The sequence below is a fragment of the Aquarana catesbeiana genome, linkage group LG09 (genome assembly GCF_042186555.1).
Source record: "Aquarana catesbeiana isolate 2022-GZ linkage group LG09, ASM4218655v1, whole genome shotgun sequence".
Lineage (NCBI taxonomy): Eukaryota > Metazoa > Chordata > Amphibia > Anura > Ranidae > Aquarana > Aquarana catesbeiana.
In genome coordinates this window covers 270,619,133-270,636,360 of record NC_133332.1, presented here as the reverse complement: position 1 = coordinate 270,636,360, position 17,228 = coordinate 270,619,133, and the positions used below count along the sequence as shown (strand labels likewise).

At 40.8% G+C, this 17,228-nt stretch overlaps 1 protein-coding gene across 1 annotated transcript in view; it reads left to right on the top strand.

Moving 5' to 3' along the window:
* Positions 1-17,228, top strand: part of RABEPK (Rab9 effector protein with kelch motifs) — a gene marked incomplete in the record, with an annotated part of 524,880 nt that overhangs the window by 292,635 nt on the left and 215,017 nt on the right. The window contains 1 exon segment of the mRNA XM_073600345.1: positions 15,242-15,403. Coding sequence (XP_073456446.1) covers positions 15,242-15,403 — 162 coding nt within the window.

Below are 17,228 nucleotides of genomic sequence, written 5' to 3'. Positions count from 1 at the left end.
TCTACTTTCAAAAAAGGGGTCATTTGGGGGGTGTTTGTACTTTCCTGACTTGTTCGGGTCACAAGAAATGAGATAGGCCGTCAGTACTTCAGGTGTGATTAATTTTTTATGATTTGCACCACAGCTTGTAGACTCTCTAACTTTCACAAAGACCAAATAATATCCACTAATTTGGGTTATTTTTACCAAAGATATGTAGCATTATAAATTGTGGCCAAAATTTATGAAGAAAAATTACTAATTTGCAAAATTTTATCACAGAAACAAAGAAAAATGCGTTTTTTTTTTCAAAATTTTCGGTCTTTTTTCATTTATAGCGCAAAAAATAAAAAACCCAGAGGTGATCATATACCACCAAAAGAAAGCTCTATTTGTATGAAAAAAGATACAAAAAATTCATTTGGGTACAGTATTACATGACTAATTGTCATTCAAAGTGTGAGAGCACTGAAAGCTGAAAATTGGTCTGGTCACGAGGGGGGTTTAAGTGCCCAGTTGTCAAGTGGTTAAAATCAATAAATCACATAAGGTCCTCCATAAGGTTGAAAACATCTCGTGATGCTTATACTAGTAATCCGATTAAAATATTAGAGGTGTTTCGTTCTAATCTAGCTAAACTATATTCCCCCATGACTGATTTTAACCAGACTAATGCTAATAAACTGTTTTCTAATATCAAACTCCCCACTCTTAACGACGAGCAACGAGAGAGACTTGAGCGCCCTATTACAACAAATGAAATTCAAATTGCTATTAAAGAATTGAAATTACATATAAAGGCCAGGCCCCGATGGGTTTTCGGCATCATATTACAAAAATTTTGAGCACATTCTAACTCCAGTCTTAACCAGAGTGCTTAATTCTCTCTTGCAGGTAACTCGTTTCATCCTGAATCATTAACATCTATCATAGTTATGCTACCCAAACCACACTCTGATAACACTTCTTGGTCTAACTATCGCCCTATTTCCCTCCTCAATTTAGATATTAAATTACTAGCCAAGATTCTTGCTTCTCATTTGAATTTAGATATTTGTTTCCTTACACATTTTACGACCCCTCTGTGACTAGTATCCCCCCCTGCATTCTATAGCTCTCTCTCCCTCTGTCTTATCTCACTAACTCTGCTGCTATCTTTATTACCATTGATTTGTATGTGTTTGGCTTTCCCTTTTTTTTTTTTTTTTTTTTTTCTTTAATATGCTGCTTAAAAATTTGTGAATCAGTAGTGCTTGGACCTTGAAGAAGGGGACATACCCCGAAAGCTTGTCCTGAAAAATTGTATGTTAGTGCAAATAAAAAAAGTATCACGGACAGTACTCAATTTTCTCGTTTGAACAATTTCATAGGCCACCTAATACACCCAGATCAAACGGGTTTCATACCCAAGAGACAAGCAGGAGATAATATTAGACGAGCTCTTTTACTCATTCAAGCTGCTAAATCTAGACGTATCCCAACTTGCCTTCTATCATTGGATATCCGTAAGGCATTTGATTCAGTCACATGGCCTTATATGCAATATACGCTTCAACAATGGGGTTTTGGTAATCATTTCTTGTCTTGGATCTCCTCTCTCTATAACAACCCCAAGGCATATATCAAATACGCTGGTTACAAATCAGCAATGTTGGATATCAGAGGAGGCACGAGACAAGGCTGTCCTTTATCCCCGTTGCTTTTTGCCCTACTGATAGAACCCTTGGCACAATTGATCAGATCCAACCCAGATATCAAAGGTATCGAATTAGGTGGCCACCATCACAAACTTTGTCTCTTCGCAGACGATATACTTATTTTCCTATCTCACCCCCACATTTCTGCTCCTAATCTCCTCAATATATTAGATACATTTTCACATATATCTGGTCTCATAGTAAATCACACCAAATCAAACGCTTTGAATGTTTCTATAATACAATCAGACCTGCTTCAGGCCCAATCCTCTTTACCATTCAATTGGGTTACCCGTCAATTACCATATTTAGGAGTACATCTCACCTCCTCATTATCTGATCTTTTTGCAGCTAATTACCTACCTTTGTTAAAACAAACAACAGCCTTAATGAAGCAATGGTCCTCGTTAACATTATCGTGGTTAGGACAGATAAATGCTGTGAAAATGTCAATACTACCGAAGTTCTTGTATTTGTTTAGGGTACTCCCTGTCTCTTTACCGTCATATTTCTTATGTCTCATACAACGTAGAGTTATGTCTTTTATTTGGGATAAGATTAAACCACGTATTCCAAAATCTACTTTATATCTTAGTAAATCTTGTGGGGGATTTGGGCTACCAAACTTTTTCTCCTATTATTATGCAGCCCAATTATCAATATTAACTAAATATCATTCTACTGAGAATATACCCTTATGGGTAGCTATCGAATCCATTGACTGTGATCCCATCTCAATTGACAATCTAGTGTGGATTCTACCAAAGGATAGATCTCATCTTACCAACCCCATCATGAAACATTCATTGGCTATTTGGGATAGGTTTAATGACTCACATGGCCTACGATCAAAACATAATCCCCTCCTCTCTTTTCTGGGGAATCCAGCCTTTTACCCTGCGTGGAAATTTCCAAAATCCTTTTTCTGCATGGTCTTCTAGAAAATTGACGAGACTTTATAAGCTAGTATCTACGGATACTCTTCAAACATTTCCTATGTTATGTAAGAATCACGAACTCTCAAACAATGAGATATTCCGTTATTTACAAATTAAGAATTTCTTTACACCTCTACTTAGTTTAAGTACATCAATTAATCAAATGTCCAAATTCGAACATATTTGTATAAGTGACCCACATGTTAGAGGGTTGATTTCATGTGTGTACCAGATACTTATTACTAACTCTAATGTGAATTTTCCTTCTTATACTGTTAAATGGGCACAGGATATGGGACGAATATTTGACAACAATGACTGGTCTAATACTTGGTTAGCCACCAAATCATCATCTCCTAATTGTTTTGCTTTGGAAACCAACTTCAAAGTTCTGGCAAGGTGGTACTTGGTACCAGCTAGAATAGCAAAATTTACTCCTCCTTATCCCAATAATTGCTTCAGAGGTTGCTCTTCACCAGGTACACATTTCCATATATGGTGGGATTGCCCGGTGGCCCAAGAATTTTGGAAAAAAATATTTGCAATGGCATCTAAGGCTCTAGATATCTCTATTACTCCGGACCCTGCCATTGCACTTCTGAATCTTAAACCGACTTCACTCACCAGGGTACAATTCAAACTACTAATTCACATTAATACTGCTGCCAAACAAACCATAGCCAAGGCATGGAAGAACAAGAATTTAATCGAGGCAGAGGTTAAACATAGAATGAACAAAGCTCTCATTTTTGCTAAAATGTCAGCTATCGAAGATAATAATATCAACAAATTCCGTCTGATTTGGCAACCATGGGTTAAACACTTCTTTACCTCTGATTTTGACCAGTCATTGTTGTTACCATGCTAAAATCCTTGTGTTATTGTTATTATATAACTTGTTAATATCATAAGCTAGGTCATCACCTCGAGAGACTTCTTTCTTTCTTATCTTTTCCTCTCTTCTTTTTCTTTTTTTTTTTTCCCTTTTTTTTTCTCTTCTTTTCCTTCCTCTTCTTCTTCTCCTCTATTCTCATCTTATTTACAGAGAAAAAGTCACGCTTTATAATTGCACGCACTCGTGGAATGGCGACAAACTACGATACCTAAAAATCTCCATAGGCGAAGCTTTAAATTTTTTTTTTACGGTTACCAGGTTAGAGTTACAGAGGAGGTCTAGTGCTAGAATTATTGCTCTCACTCTTCCGATCGTGGCGATACCTCACATGTGTGATTTGAACACCGTTTACATATGTGGGCGCGACTTCCGTATGCGTTTTCTTTGCTGCGCGAGCTCGCGGGGACGGGGGCGCTTTAAAAATTTTTTCTTATTTATTTTATTTATTTTTATTTTTAGAAATTGTGTTTTTTAAAAAAAAAATTTTTGATCACTTTTATTGCTGTCACAAGGAATGTAAACATCCCTTGTGACAGTAATAGGTGGTGACAGGTACTATTTATGGAGGGATCGGGGGTCTAAAAGACCCCCGATCCCTCCTTTGCACTTCACAGTATTCAGATCGCCGAAAACAGCGATTCTGAACACTATATTTTTTTAAAACCGGCGCCATTGGCAGCCGAGTAAACGGGAAGTGATGTCATGACGTCGCTTCCGCGTTTACAATTGGAAGGCTGGAACGAAGCCGCACACGGCTTCGTTCCAGACTGTCAGCAGCCGCCGGATGCAGCGGATCATCGATCGTGCCTCCCGGTTGATCGGGAGACCCGGTAAGAGCGGCGGGGGGGCGTCAGGAGGGGGGACGTCCCCTCCCGCTCCTCCGGTATAACAGTCGAGCAGCTTTTTGCCGCATTGGTTGTTATACATGGATAGCCGATCGCCCGCTCTACAACATGGTACGAGATGATCCCTGCAGCTGCGGGCATCATCCCGGTATAACCCGGAAAGCCAAGTATGCACATCTGCGTACGCTCGGCGGGAAGGGGTTAACTAAATTATACACCACACTGTTTTTAAGGTTACCGTATATACTCGAGTATAAGCCGAGATTTTCGATTTTCAGCCCTTTTTTTTTAGGCTGAAAGCGCCCCCCTCGGCTTATACTCGAGTCACCGCCGTGCTTACCTGATCAGCATGTCATGCAGACAGATGGCGGCCAGCGTGTCATAAAAACATTCGGCGGCCATTCCAGTGTTCAAAAGCCGCGCCTCCTCCTCGTCTGCGATAGGCAGAACACTCAATTTCCCAGCAGTCAGTGTTCAGCCTATCACAGACAGCCAGTCTCATCCACTGGAATGGCCTCCAAATGTCTTTATAACACGCTGACCAGGCAATGGTGGCTGCAGGTCGGCACAATGGTGGCTGCAGATCGGCACAGAGGGGATGCAGATCGGCACCGGGAGGCATGCACAGGACACAGGGAAGTATGCACAGGACACATACAGGTATGCAGCTGCAGATGGGCATTGTTGACCCTCTTTTCCACTTACAGTAGCTGCTGCATTTCTCACTCTCGGCTTATACTCGGGTCAATACGTTTTCCCAGTTTTTTGTGGTAAATTAGGGGCCTTGGCTTATATTCGGATGGACCTATACTCGAGTATATACGGTATTATCCGATTAATCAAAACAATAATTGACCAACTAATCGATTATGAAAATAATCATTATTTGCAGCCCTACCGAGAATGCAGCCGGCAGTTCCGCCAGCTGACCATAGAGAGTGGCTCCAATCATCTCTATGGCCTAAGAAGCCGGAAGCTACGAGCATTTCATCACTTCAGTTTTGCCAGATATAAACCACGCCATTTTTAAATTGTGAAATCATCTGAGCACATCAATCTCGATGTGCTCAAATGCTTTAAGGGCAGAGGCGAGATCTAGAGTCTAATAGACCCCAAATTTATCAGAAAGGAGTACCTGTCACTGCCTATTGCTATCACAGGGGATATTTACATTCCCTGTGATAACAAAAAAAAATGATCCAAAAAAAATAATTAAAGGGACAGTGTAAAAATAAAATAACAAAACAAATAAAAATAAATAAATAATTAAAGCACCCCTGTCTCCTTGCACAAAGGCAAACTTAAGCATCAGCCTTGTGTCGTATATAAACGGCAATTGCACCATACATGTGAGGTATCACCACAAATGTCTGATTGAGGGCAGTAATTCTAGCACTAGACCTCCTCTGTAAATCTAAAGTGGTAACCTGTAAAGGCTTTTAAAAATGTATCTAGTTTGTCGCCGCTGCACAGGCATGCACAATTTTAAAGCATGTCATGTTTGGTATCTAGTTACGTGGCATAAGATCATCAATTGGGCAATATATTGTGTTTTTTGCAATAAAATTCAAATATGTGTATTTTTTTCAAAAAAAATTGCGTTTGGATATTCGCTGCGCAAATACTGTGTGACAAAAAAAAATGCAACAGCCACCATTTTATTCCGTAGGGCCTCTGATTTAAAAATATATATAATGTTTGGGGGTTCAAAGTAATTTTCTAGCAAAAAATATATATATTTTTTTTCATGTAAACAAAAAGTGTCAGAACGCTTCTTCAAGTAGTTAGAAGAGTGGGTGATGTGTGGCATAAGCTTCCAATGTTGGGCATAAAATGCCAGGGCAGTTCAAACATTCCCCAAATGACCCATTTTTGAAAAGTAGACACCCCAAGGTATTTGCTGAGAGGCATGTTGAGTCCATAGAATATTTTATTTTTTGCCACAAGTTTCTGGAAAATGACAAAACATTTTTTTTTTTTTTTTTTACACAAAGTTTTCACATAAATGATCAATTGATCACATGGGTATACGTGGAATTACACTCCAAAATATATTCTGCTACTTCTCCTGAGTATGGGAATACCACATGTGAGAGACTTTTTGGCAGTCTAGCTGCGTACAAGACCCCAAAATCCAATCACATAGTTACATAATAGGTAAGGTTGAAAAAATACACAAGTCCATCAAGTCCAACCTATGTGTATGATTATATGTCAGTATTACATTGTATATGCCTGTATGTTGCGGTTGTTCAGGTGCTTATCTAATCGTTTTTTGAAACTTTCGATGCTCCCTGCTGAGACCACCGCCTGTAGAAGGGAATTCCACATCCTTGCCATTCTTATGCCCCGTACACACGATCGGACATTGATCGGACATTCCGACAACAAAATCCATGAATTTTTTCCGACGGATGTTGGCTCAAACTTGTTTTGCATACACACGGTCGCACAAAGTTGTCGGAATTTCCGATCGCCAAGAATGGAGTCATGTACACCACGTACGACAAGACTATAAAAGAGCAGTTCAGAACCAAGCACGGCACCCTTTGGGCTCCTTTTGCTAATCTCGTGTTAGTAAAAGTTTGGTGAGAGACGATTCGCTCTTTTTCAGACTTTTTCAGATTGTTTTCTGCTGTTCAGTTTGTGCTTGTGGGTTTGTATCTGGTCTTCAGTGCGTGCAGCGAGTACAATTGACAATTGTGTTCGTTCGTTACTGATTTTCAGGTCACTCTTCACAGGCCTTGCTGTTCTTCAGTGTGTTCTGTTACTTCGTTCTGAGCAGCAGACCGTTTTCTAGCAATGTTGCGTATACGTACTCCTCGTAGAGTTCGTGCTGTGCGGGACCTTGGTGTTGGGGTCCTTACCTTGACACAAGTCCAGTCCATGAACAGGGTGGGGAGGAGTTCATGGACCAAGAATTGGTTGCTCCATCGTGACCAGTTCTGCCACATGCCTTTGCTCCGTGAGATCCGTGAGAATAATCCTGATGATTTCAGGAACTTTCTCCGGATGACGGACCCCGTTTTTCACCATTTGTTGGCTTTGCTGACCCCCTATATCAGCAGGCAGGATACCTGCATGAGGCAAGCCATCACTCCGGAGCAGAGGCTAGTCGCCACCCTGCGGTACTTAGCGACAGGGAGAAGCCTGCCGGACCTTACGTTCTCGACGGGCATCTCCCCCCAGGCTCTGGGGATCATAATCCCAGAGACCTGTTCTGCCATCATCCAGGTCCTGCAGAAGGAGTATATATTAAGGTAAGATTTTTATCCTTTAACATCACATTTTATTGTCTAGAATGTTTGTTAATATATTGTATTTCTTTCCTCATTCCCTAATTACCATGATTGTAATATGCTGTAAATGTGCCCTTTGTCCTCATGCATGCTGGATTTTTATGTAGTTTTTTTTTGTCCTTCATACATATTTACCTTCACTTACCTCCCCAGCATGCTCTCCTGGGCCTATATTCACCTCATGTAGTCACTTAACAATGTATTTTGTCAGCTCCATAGTAGTGCTTTACCCTAAATACCCCCTAAAATGTGTAAAATTGTGATGTGTGCTTTAAATTCAGACAGAGTGCCAGAGGCTTTTTTTTTTGGTCTCCCCAAATCTTTTTTTTAACCCTCCCTCCCCCCAACTGCTAACTCAGCTGATACCAATCCTCTATCTGCTGACTTTGCCAAACCCATACACACTATACCCACCTCTTTAGTGGTCAGATTTATGGATGAATTCCCCAAAGCATGTAGTACAAGGGCCTGCCAGAATACTTTCAAATGGTACTGTTTAAAGTTTTTGTATCCTATTATTATCTTGATCGGTAATAGCAGAATGTAAAAATGTGCTCAAATGTGTACAGTGTGTATTTGTATCTTTGAATTATGACACTTCTTACCTGTCCAGTGGGCTGCCAATAGTGTAAAGTAAGGAGGGGCTGGCCAAAGTAATACACATTATTTAGCCATTCATCTCTCAATGAAGTGGAGAGGGTTACCTGTCCAAAACATCTCCCCCCCATAAAATTTATAAAATGGCCCATGAGAGGGTGGGAGGAGGAATCTGATAGGTGGTCCTGATACCTTTGTCTTTAAATACTCCCTAAAATAAATGTTATAATGATGTTGGCCAAGAATGTTTGTGTCTAATCTGCTTTCCATGTTTATGTGCAAAATGCTTAATTTATTTTTCTGGTTTGACTCCACAGTTTCCTTCCACTCCACAGGAATGGCAGACTGTGGCCTCCAACTTTGCCCAGGGGTGGGACTTTCCTAACTGAGGAGGGGCAATTGATGGGAAACACGTCCACATCGTCCCACCACCCAACTCGGGGTCATACTATTACAACTACAAGGGGTTCAATAGTATTGTGATGTTGGCGGTGGTGTCGGCTACTTATGAGTTCCTGTATGTGGACGTGGGGAAGAATGGCTGGATGTCAGATGGTGGAGTCATCGCCCAGACGGAGTTCTACAGGCGTCTCCAGAATGGCAGCTTGGACTTGCCACCTCCAGAAGACAATGTGGAAGGACTCCCATTCGTCTTGCAGATGAAGCGTTTGCGCTGGCGGACCATCTTATGCGCGAGGTCCGTCTAAGATACCTTGAATACTTTGCGGGTAGGGGGGCCATCAATATGCCAGACAATGTCTGAGCCTTTTTTTAAATAAATAAAAAAATGAGTTACCTACTAAAATATTTGCTGACATTTATTACTGCTTGTGTTTCTTTTAGCTGACCCATACTGAAATGTGTGTAGTCCTGAAAATCAGCTACTTTATTATTGAGGAAGGGGTTGCACCCACTAAACGCATCCATTGATCTCCTGTGATGGCAGAGAGCACATGTTGACACACTGTGTGCATCTTCAAAATTTGGCTTTTCGAGAATATGTCAAAAAAAGGTGCAAAAATTTTTTCAATCCAAAAAAACAAGAAAAAAGTCTGGTATTTGGAGTTGTATTAAACTCTCCCTAAAACATCAATGATGTTCTTCATTTTGTTTTGAACATCATTGATGTTTTTCTGGATATTTTCCAAGTCCCTATTACACCGCATGATCTCCCCTATCAGGATCTGGGCACTCTCACTGGTGAAATGACCTGGATTCACAACATCACAATCCCCTAAAAATATAGAAAAAAATATCCTCATGTATTATAAATATGCCGGCATCCATCTCTTACATGAGCCTGTGGTCGCAGACACTCACCTGATGTGGTGACTATTTCGATTATGTCTCCTTCCTCCTGTTGGCTTTGGTGGATTTCCCCTTCCTCATGAGGTGGGGGTCTGTTGTCTCCTCGGATGAGTGGTGTCCTCCGAGTCTTTTATCCCCCATGTCAAAAAAAATAGGTATACTTAGCACACAGATATTTGATGGCAGAAATAGGAACATTGCTTGGAAGTGGGGTAAATTGTCTGTTTTGGCAGAGTTGCAAGATGAAGAAATATTTTTTCCTTTGTCAAGCTTGAATACTTACCTGTTTTGTACAAGCTTCTCAGATGGAGACACCCCTATAGTATACACTGGAGCACCTGTGTGGACCCCCTAATAAAAAGGGTGTTCTGGTGTCCCACACTAGTGCTCCTGCGTCCAGATGTGTAAACAGCTGCTGAGTGTCCTCTCCTTACAAAGCATCTAGTTTGCATTTCATTCTAGTTACCAACCCATCTACACACCCAAATTATTTTAAGAGAAGTAGGCTAGCAAAAATGTATTCAAATGCATATGGCCAAAACATGGTGTTTTCTATGCCGAACGAACAATGTTTCCAACGAACGAACAATGTGCCTATGAACATGAAAGTTGCCATTTTAAACTGTACAACAGTAAAGAAAAGCACATGGAGCAGCACGAACGTAATAAAAATAAAGAATAGTAACACAGGACAACTACTTACTTTTTTGCAGCACTTTCCTGATTTTTCTATACTGATCGTGCTCCCTTAATTTGCGGTCCGACCACCGCTTCCTCAGTTGTTCTTTCGATCATCATACCCCGAAATTCCGGTGTAGACTCTTGACCACTTTCGCCATGATCTTGGCCTTTCTGACATTGGGGTTGGGGTAAGGTCCATACTTCCCATCATAGTCAGCCCTCTTCAGGATGTCCAACATCTCCCCAAAGGACATATTTGAGGCCTTAAATCGTCTCCTCCGGGATCGGGACGTTTCTGGCTCCGGGCTTTCCTCCTCCTCCTTGTTGCTGTAATTAGCACGCACCTGCTGTGTCTCCGCCATGTGCTCTTCCCCCCACTGCGCCGAACGAGAAGGGGCGGGAATAGACTAGAAAGAACGTCAGGGGCGGGCGGAGTTTCATGCATGCGCAGTGTATATAAAGTGTAACACGCGTGCGTACTACGTATGATCTGTGACCAGAGGAAGGAGTATTGGAGGCACCGATCGTGATAACTAAGGTAAGATTTCAAATTGGGCCTATACTGCTTCTAGATTGAGGCCTGTATTTGGACAAGTTTAGAAGACTTTAAGCTGACATTAGGGTTTGTCTTGTGTTGTGTCTTGCAGAGAAAATGGATCTAGTCAATGATCATGATTTTATGCCAATCTTCATAGATATGTTCAGGGAGCTGCCCTGTCTGTGGCAGGTAAACCACCCCGAATATAAGAACCAAACAAAGAGGAAGGCAGCTCTGGATAATTTGCTGCAAATTGTGAAGACGGTGGTCCCCACGGCAGACATCACCTATTTGAAGATCCTAATTGGTGGCATGAGGAGCACTTATCTAAGGGAGCACAAGAAGGTCCAGGATTCCCAGAGATCAGGAGCAGCAGATGACCTTTATCTCCCCAGGCTGTGGTACTATGACAGGCTGCGTTTTCTGTCAGGTCAGACTGAACCCAGGCCAGCACTCTCCAGTCTTTCTTCTCCCCCAGCTGAGGCTTCTGACGCCCAACCTGGGCCTTCCAGGCAGCAACATGTGGAGGAGCCCAACTTGAGTAAGGTATAGCATTCTTCTAAATATTTCTGGTTGTCCAATCAATGATGTTAAATATATGTTAGTTTGGAGTACTAATTTCTGATTGTGATTGATGAACCAAAAACTAAAACTATGTCCCTTTTTCGTACACAGGGAAGTCTCAGCCAGGAGGTGGCCGGGCCAAGCAGGCTGCCCAATACCCAAGTCCCTTCCCTCCGCCTTCAAAGAAAAAGTGGCAGGAAGAGGAGTAACCTGGAGGAGGCAGCAATAGGCCTATTTTGGAAGGCTACTGAGGCCCTCAGAACACCCCACAGTGTGGAAAAGGATTTTGCTGAGCTAACTGCATGCAAAATGATGCAAATGGAGGAGGGCCAACGCCTCTTATGTGAGTTTGTAATTTTAGAAGCTCTAAATAAGGGGTTGAGGGGCAAACTCACATGTGAAAGCCACATTTTTCAGCTCACCCATGGTCCTCCTCCTCCTGCCACAACTCCACCACCAGAGCCACAGCCGGGAAGGAGGCGTGTAAGGAAGACCAGAGAGTGATGACCTGGGTTCAGTCTGGTCTGGCCAAAGATGCAGGCTCTTGTATGACCACAGCCTGGGGACACAGATGTCATCTGCAGCTGTTCGTGATTCTCTTGGACTTCTGGACCAGATTGAACTCCCTTATATATGGACTCCTCAGGCCACCAATTTTGCAATAAAATAATTGATGTGTGCCCTGGGGGTCAAAGGTTCACCAACCTCTGATGTTTATCCAGCATTGCCTTCCTCTTTGTTTGGTTCTGAGCCCTTAATAAAGGAATTTTTGTTTCAATTATACTCGCCTATGTGTGTTTTCATTCAAAAAGGACAGTTTGTGAGGTGGCAGGTACATTTCAAAAATACAATGTGAAATTAACAAGAGACACCAACACCAAGCAACCACCTTGAGATTAAATAATACAAGATAATAATGGTGGTAACTTGACACACAAAACACAGCCAAAAATATTCGGGAGTAAAAACAAAAAAAAAAAATCAGGCTTGAAAAAAAATACAAACCAAAAAAAAAAAAAAAATATATATATATATATATATATATATATATATATATATATATATATATATATATATATATATATATATCTTTTTTGTCAGATGTGACAAATCAAAATAGATTGATGAAATCATGCTAAATAATAAAGAAAGAAGTTTGTGAGAACTCTGTGTGAATATGAGCAGCAAAACTACTTAATTCTTCTCGCATTATAAAGAAAAACAGAGTGCGCTGCATTAAACTATTTAAAACATTTCAGCCTGACGAAAGTGCTATATCTATTCCGAACGCTAAGTTTACCAGACCGAGCAGTTCTGTCTCAGAATTTCTTCTGAGCATGCGTGGCACTTTGTGTGTCGGAATTGTCCACACACGGTCGGAATTGACGCGATCGGATTTTGTTGTCAGAAAATTTTATAGCCTGCTCTCAAACTTTGTGGGTCAGAAAATCCGATGGAAAAAGTCCGATGGAGCCCACACACGGTCGGAATTTCCGACAAGCTCCGATCGCACTTTTTCCGTTGGAAAATCCGTCCGTGTGTACAGGGCATTACAGTAAAGAATCCTCTACATAGTTTAAGGTTAAACTTCTTTTCTTCTAATTTTAATGAGTGGCCACGTGTCTTGTTAAACTCCCTTCCGCAAAAAAAATTTATTCCTATTGTGTGGTCACCAGTATGGTATTTATAAATTGAAATCATATCCCCTCTCAAGCGTCTCTTCACCAGAGGGAATAAGTTCAGTGCTCGCAACCTTTCCTCATAACTAATATCCTCCAGACCCTTTATTAGCTTAGTTGCCCTTCTTTGTACTCGCTCCATTTCCATTACATCCTTCCTGAGGATTATCGTTTTATCTCTGGAGTTGATCTCCTTTTTAATACATGCCAATATTCTGTTTGCTTTGTTAGCAGAAGCTTGGCATTGCATGCCATTGCTGAGCCTATCATCTACTAGGACCCCCAGGTCCTTTTGCATCCTAGATTCCCCCAAAGGTTCTCCCCCCAGTGTATAGATTGCATTCATATTTTTGCCACCCAAATGCATTATTTTACGATTTTCTACATTAAACCTCATTTGCCATGTAGTTGCCCACCCCATTAATTTGTTCACATCTTTTTTGCAAGGTTTCCACATCCTGCAGAGAAGTTATTGCCCTGCTTAGCTTAGTATCGTCCGCAAATACAGAGATTGAACTGTTTACCCTATCCTCCAGTTCATTTATGAACAAAATATATAGGATTGGTCCCAGCACAGAACCCTAGGGGACCCCACTACCCACCTCTGCCCATTCTGAGTACTCCCCATTTATCACCACCCTCTGAACTCGCCCTTGTAGCCAGTTTTCAATCCATGTACTCACCCTATGGTCCATGCCAACAGACCTTATTTTGTATTGTAAACGTTTATGGGGAACTGTGTCAAATGCTTTTGAAAAATCCAGATACACCACATCTACGGGCCTTCCTTTATCTAGATGGCAACTCACCTCCTCATAGAAGGTTAATAGATTGGTTTGGCAAGAACGATTCGTCATGAATCTATGCTGATTACTGCTAATGATACCGTTCTCGTTACTAAAATCTTGTATATAGTCCCTTATCATCCCCTCCATAAGCTTGCATAGTATTGATGTTGGGCTAACTGGTCTGTAATTCCCAGGGATGTATTTTGGGCCCTTTTTAAATATTGGTGCTACATTGGCTTTTCTCCAGTCACCTGGTACCAATCACCGCCTTCGGGTGATTGGTTTTCACGGTATGAAAATTACTATTGTTATTTTCTATTTCACAATATATCATTTAAGTAACAACTTTGTGTAAAAAAAAATATATATATATTATGTGGCAGTGGGACCCCGTACTACCTTAAAGATTGCTGGTTTACGCCAAATTTTGAGAGAGAAAGGCATGCTGATTGCACAGCTGTGTTTTGGGCTATTTAGTTGTGACCTGACTATGGCTCAGGGCTCCACCCAACAGACAGGAAGTCAGTGCATGGGAGTTAGGTGGACTCCCATTCCTCTGAGAGGAGCTAGAGGCTGCATGGCTGCAGCCAGAGCATGCATGTCTGCAGGAGGCAGATGTCCTTGGTGACAGAGCAGCAAGGCGCTGATCAGGAGTAAGCTTAACTCTAGGAAACTTTTGTTCTGAGGAGCAGACCTAAGGCCTAGGCTAAAGGCCTGAAGCAGCCGTATGGCAAGAATGTAAGCCTAGGAGGCTAAAGTATTACGTATGCAAGATAGTGATGGTGGAACCCCCTCTGTGTGGGCTACTGATGTCTTTGTGAACTTTTCTGTCATTTTAAATGTGGGCTACCAGGCCCTTAAAAATTCAGTTCTGGACTGGTTTACTCACTGACAACGCACCTACCGCTGGAGTTATAATTTGGGGGAAGGAGTGGGGTTTCACTGCTCTTGCATTTTTGCACCTCAAGAAATGTGACAGGCAGTCAGAAAGTAAAAGCTGTGTACATTCTAGTATATATACCATAGTTTGTAGGTGCTCTAAATTTTGCGCAAACCAACCAATATAGGCTTATTGGGATTTTTTTACCAAAGGCATGTAGCTGAATTCGTTTTGGCCTAAATGTATGATAAAAATTGAGTTTATTGCATATTTTTTATACAATTTATATCACAAAAATAAAAAACCCCAGTAGTCATCAAATACCACCAAAATAAAGCTCTATTTGTGTGGAAAAAAAGGACATAAATGTTTGTTGGGGTACAGCATTACATGACCGCGCAATTACCCGTTAAAGTAGCGCAATGCCAAATGGCAAAAAATGCTCTGGTCAGGAAGGGGGTAAAACCTTCTGGAGGTCAAGTGGTTAAAGCGTTAGTTTAACATATTTGTGTTTAGAATTCATCATATCAATGTGTTTCTCTCTGTTTCTTAGGTAGTCGTATGTGGAAAAGTCCAAGAGTGGAAGGCTGTATTCCTTCACCTCGAACCTTTCATACAACATCTGCTTCAATTGGAGACAAACTCTTTGTTTTTGGAGGAGGGGATAAAGGTGCAGATCCTGTTGCTGATAAAAACCTTTATATATTTGATGCTGGTAAGATCACTTGATCTTAAACATGTGTCTGTTTTTAATGTATGTCTATAGCTAAAATGTTGGAGTGTGGTTAGAATGATTATGACCTCTCTCAAGTTTTTATTAACTTCTGTGTCCCTACTGCAAAGGTTGCCCCTCTTTATCAGTTCTGGTGACCACAGTCTAAATAGTAGACGCTTACTGCTCTATACATAGTTACATACATAGTTACATAGTAGGTGAGGTTGAAAAAAGACACAAGTCCATCAAGTCCAACCTATGTGTGTCGTCATACTGTGTCAGTATTACATTGTATATCCCTGTATGTTGTGGTCATTCAGGTGCTTATCTAATAGTTTTTTGAAGCCATCAATGCTCCCCGCTGAAACCACCACCTGTGGAAAGGAATTCCACATTCTTGCTGCTCTTACAGTAAAGAACCCTCTGCACAGTTTAAGGTTAAACCTCTTTTCTTCTAATTTTCATGAGTGGCCACGTGTCTTATTAAACTCCCTTCCATGGAATAGTTTTATCCCTATTGTGGGGTCACCAGTATGGTATTTGCAAATTGAAATCATATCCCTTCTCATTCGTCTCTTCTCCAGAGAGAAGTTCAGTGCTTGTAACCTCCCTTCATAACTAATATCCTCCAGTCCCTTTATTAGCTTTGTTGCCCTTCTCTGTACTCTGTACTTTACTGTTCTACAAACGATATATTGATGACCTATTCTTTATTTGGGAAGGTAGTAAAAACACCTTACATGAGTTTGAGTGAATTCAATGCCAATAAAAATAACATCAAATTGGAGTATGAGTTCAATAAAGAACATATCCATTTTCTTGAAGTTAAAATTATCAGACAAGGTGATATCCTCACCACCAAAGTCTATTTCAAGTCGACAGACAGAAATAGCTATCTCCCCATAAACAGTGGACACCATCCACATTTGTTGAAAAATATACCAAAAGGCCAAATTCTAAGAGTAAGGCGTAATTGCACCACCGTTTCCAATTTTCTTGAACAAGCAAATATCATCAAAGATAGATTTTTACAAAAAGGGTATACTGAACGTCATCTTGATGAGATTGTACAAGAAGTGGCAAGGGTTCCACGACAGGCGGTTTTGATGGATAAAGTTCATCAAGACGACTCTAGGCAGAATTGGGGGGTTATCTCTAATTTTCACGCTCAGTATAAAGAAATTGAAAGTACTTTTAAATGTCATTGGCATGTCCTATGTATGGACAAGACTTTGACTGATTCGCTTCCATCTACCATCCTTTATTTATAGGAAGCCACCGAATTTTGGGGACAAAGTGATTAAAAGGGTATTAGGCCATCCATGTTTTGGGATAGCGCAGGATTTTATTCCTGCAGGAGGTGTAGTACATGTTTACAAGTGAGTAGTCTAATTAGAGGACTGACTGAGTACATATCTAGTGGAAATAATAAATATTTTCAAATTACTGAATTTATTACATGTAATACTACTCACGTAGTTTACGTATTGGTATGTCCGTGCAATCTTATGTACGTAGGACGTACCAAAAGAACACTAAAAAAACGTATATCTGAACACCTCTATAATATATCAATTGGCTTTAAATACCATAGCGTTTCCTTACATTTTAAGAATCACCATAATCAAGATCCATCGGGTCTCAAATTTTGGGGAATAGATTGCATCCATCCTAATTGGAGGGTATCCAATCTAGTCCGTGAAATTTCCAAACACGAGACCTGCTGGATATACCTTATGATTGGCTCCAAATGGTATGAATATCGAATTGGATGTCAATTGTTTCATAAGCGATTATTAAAATGTGCATGCCACATCTTTTTACA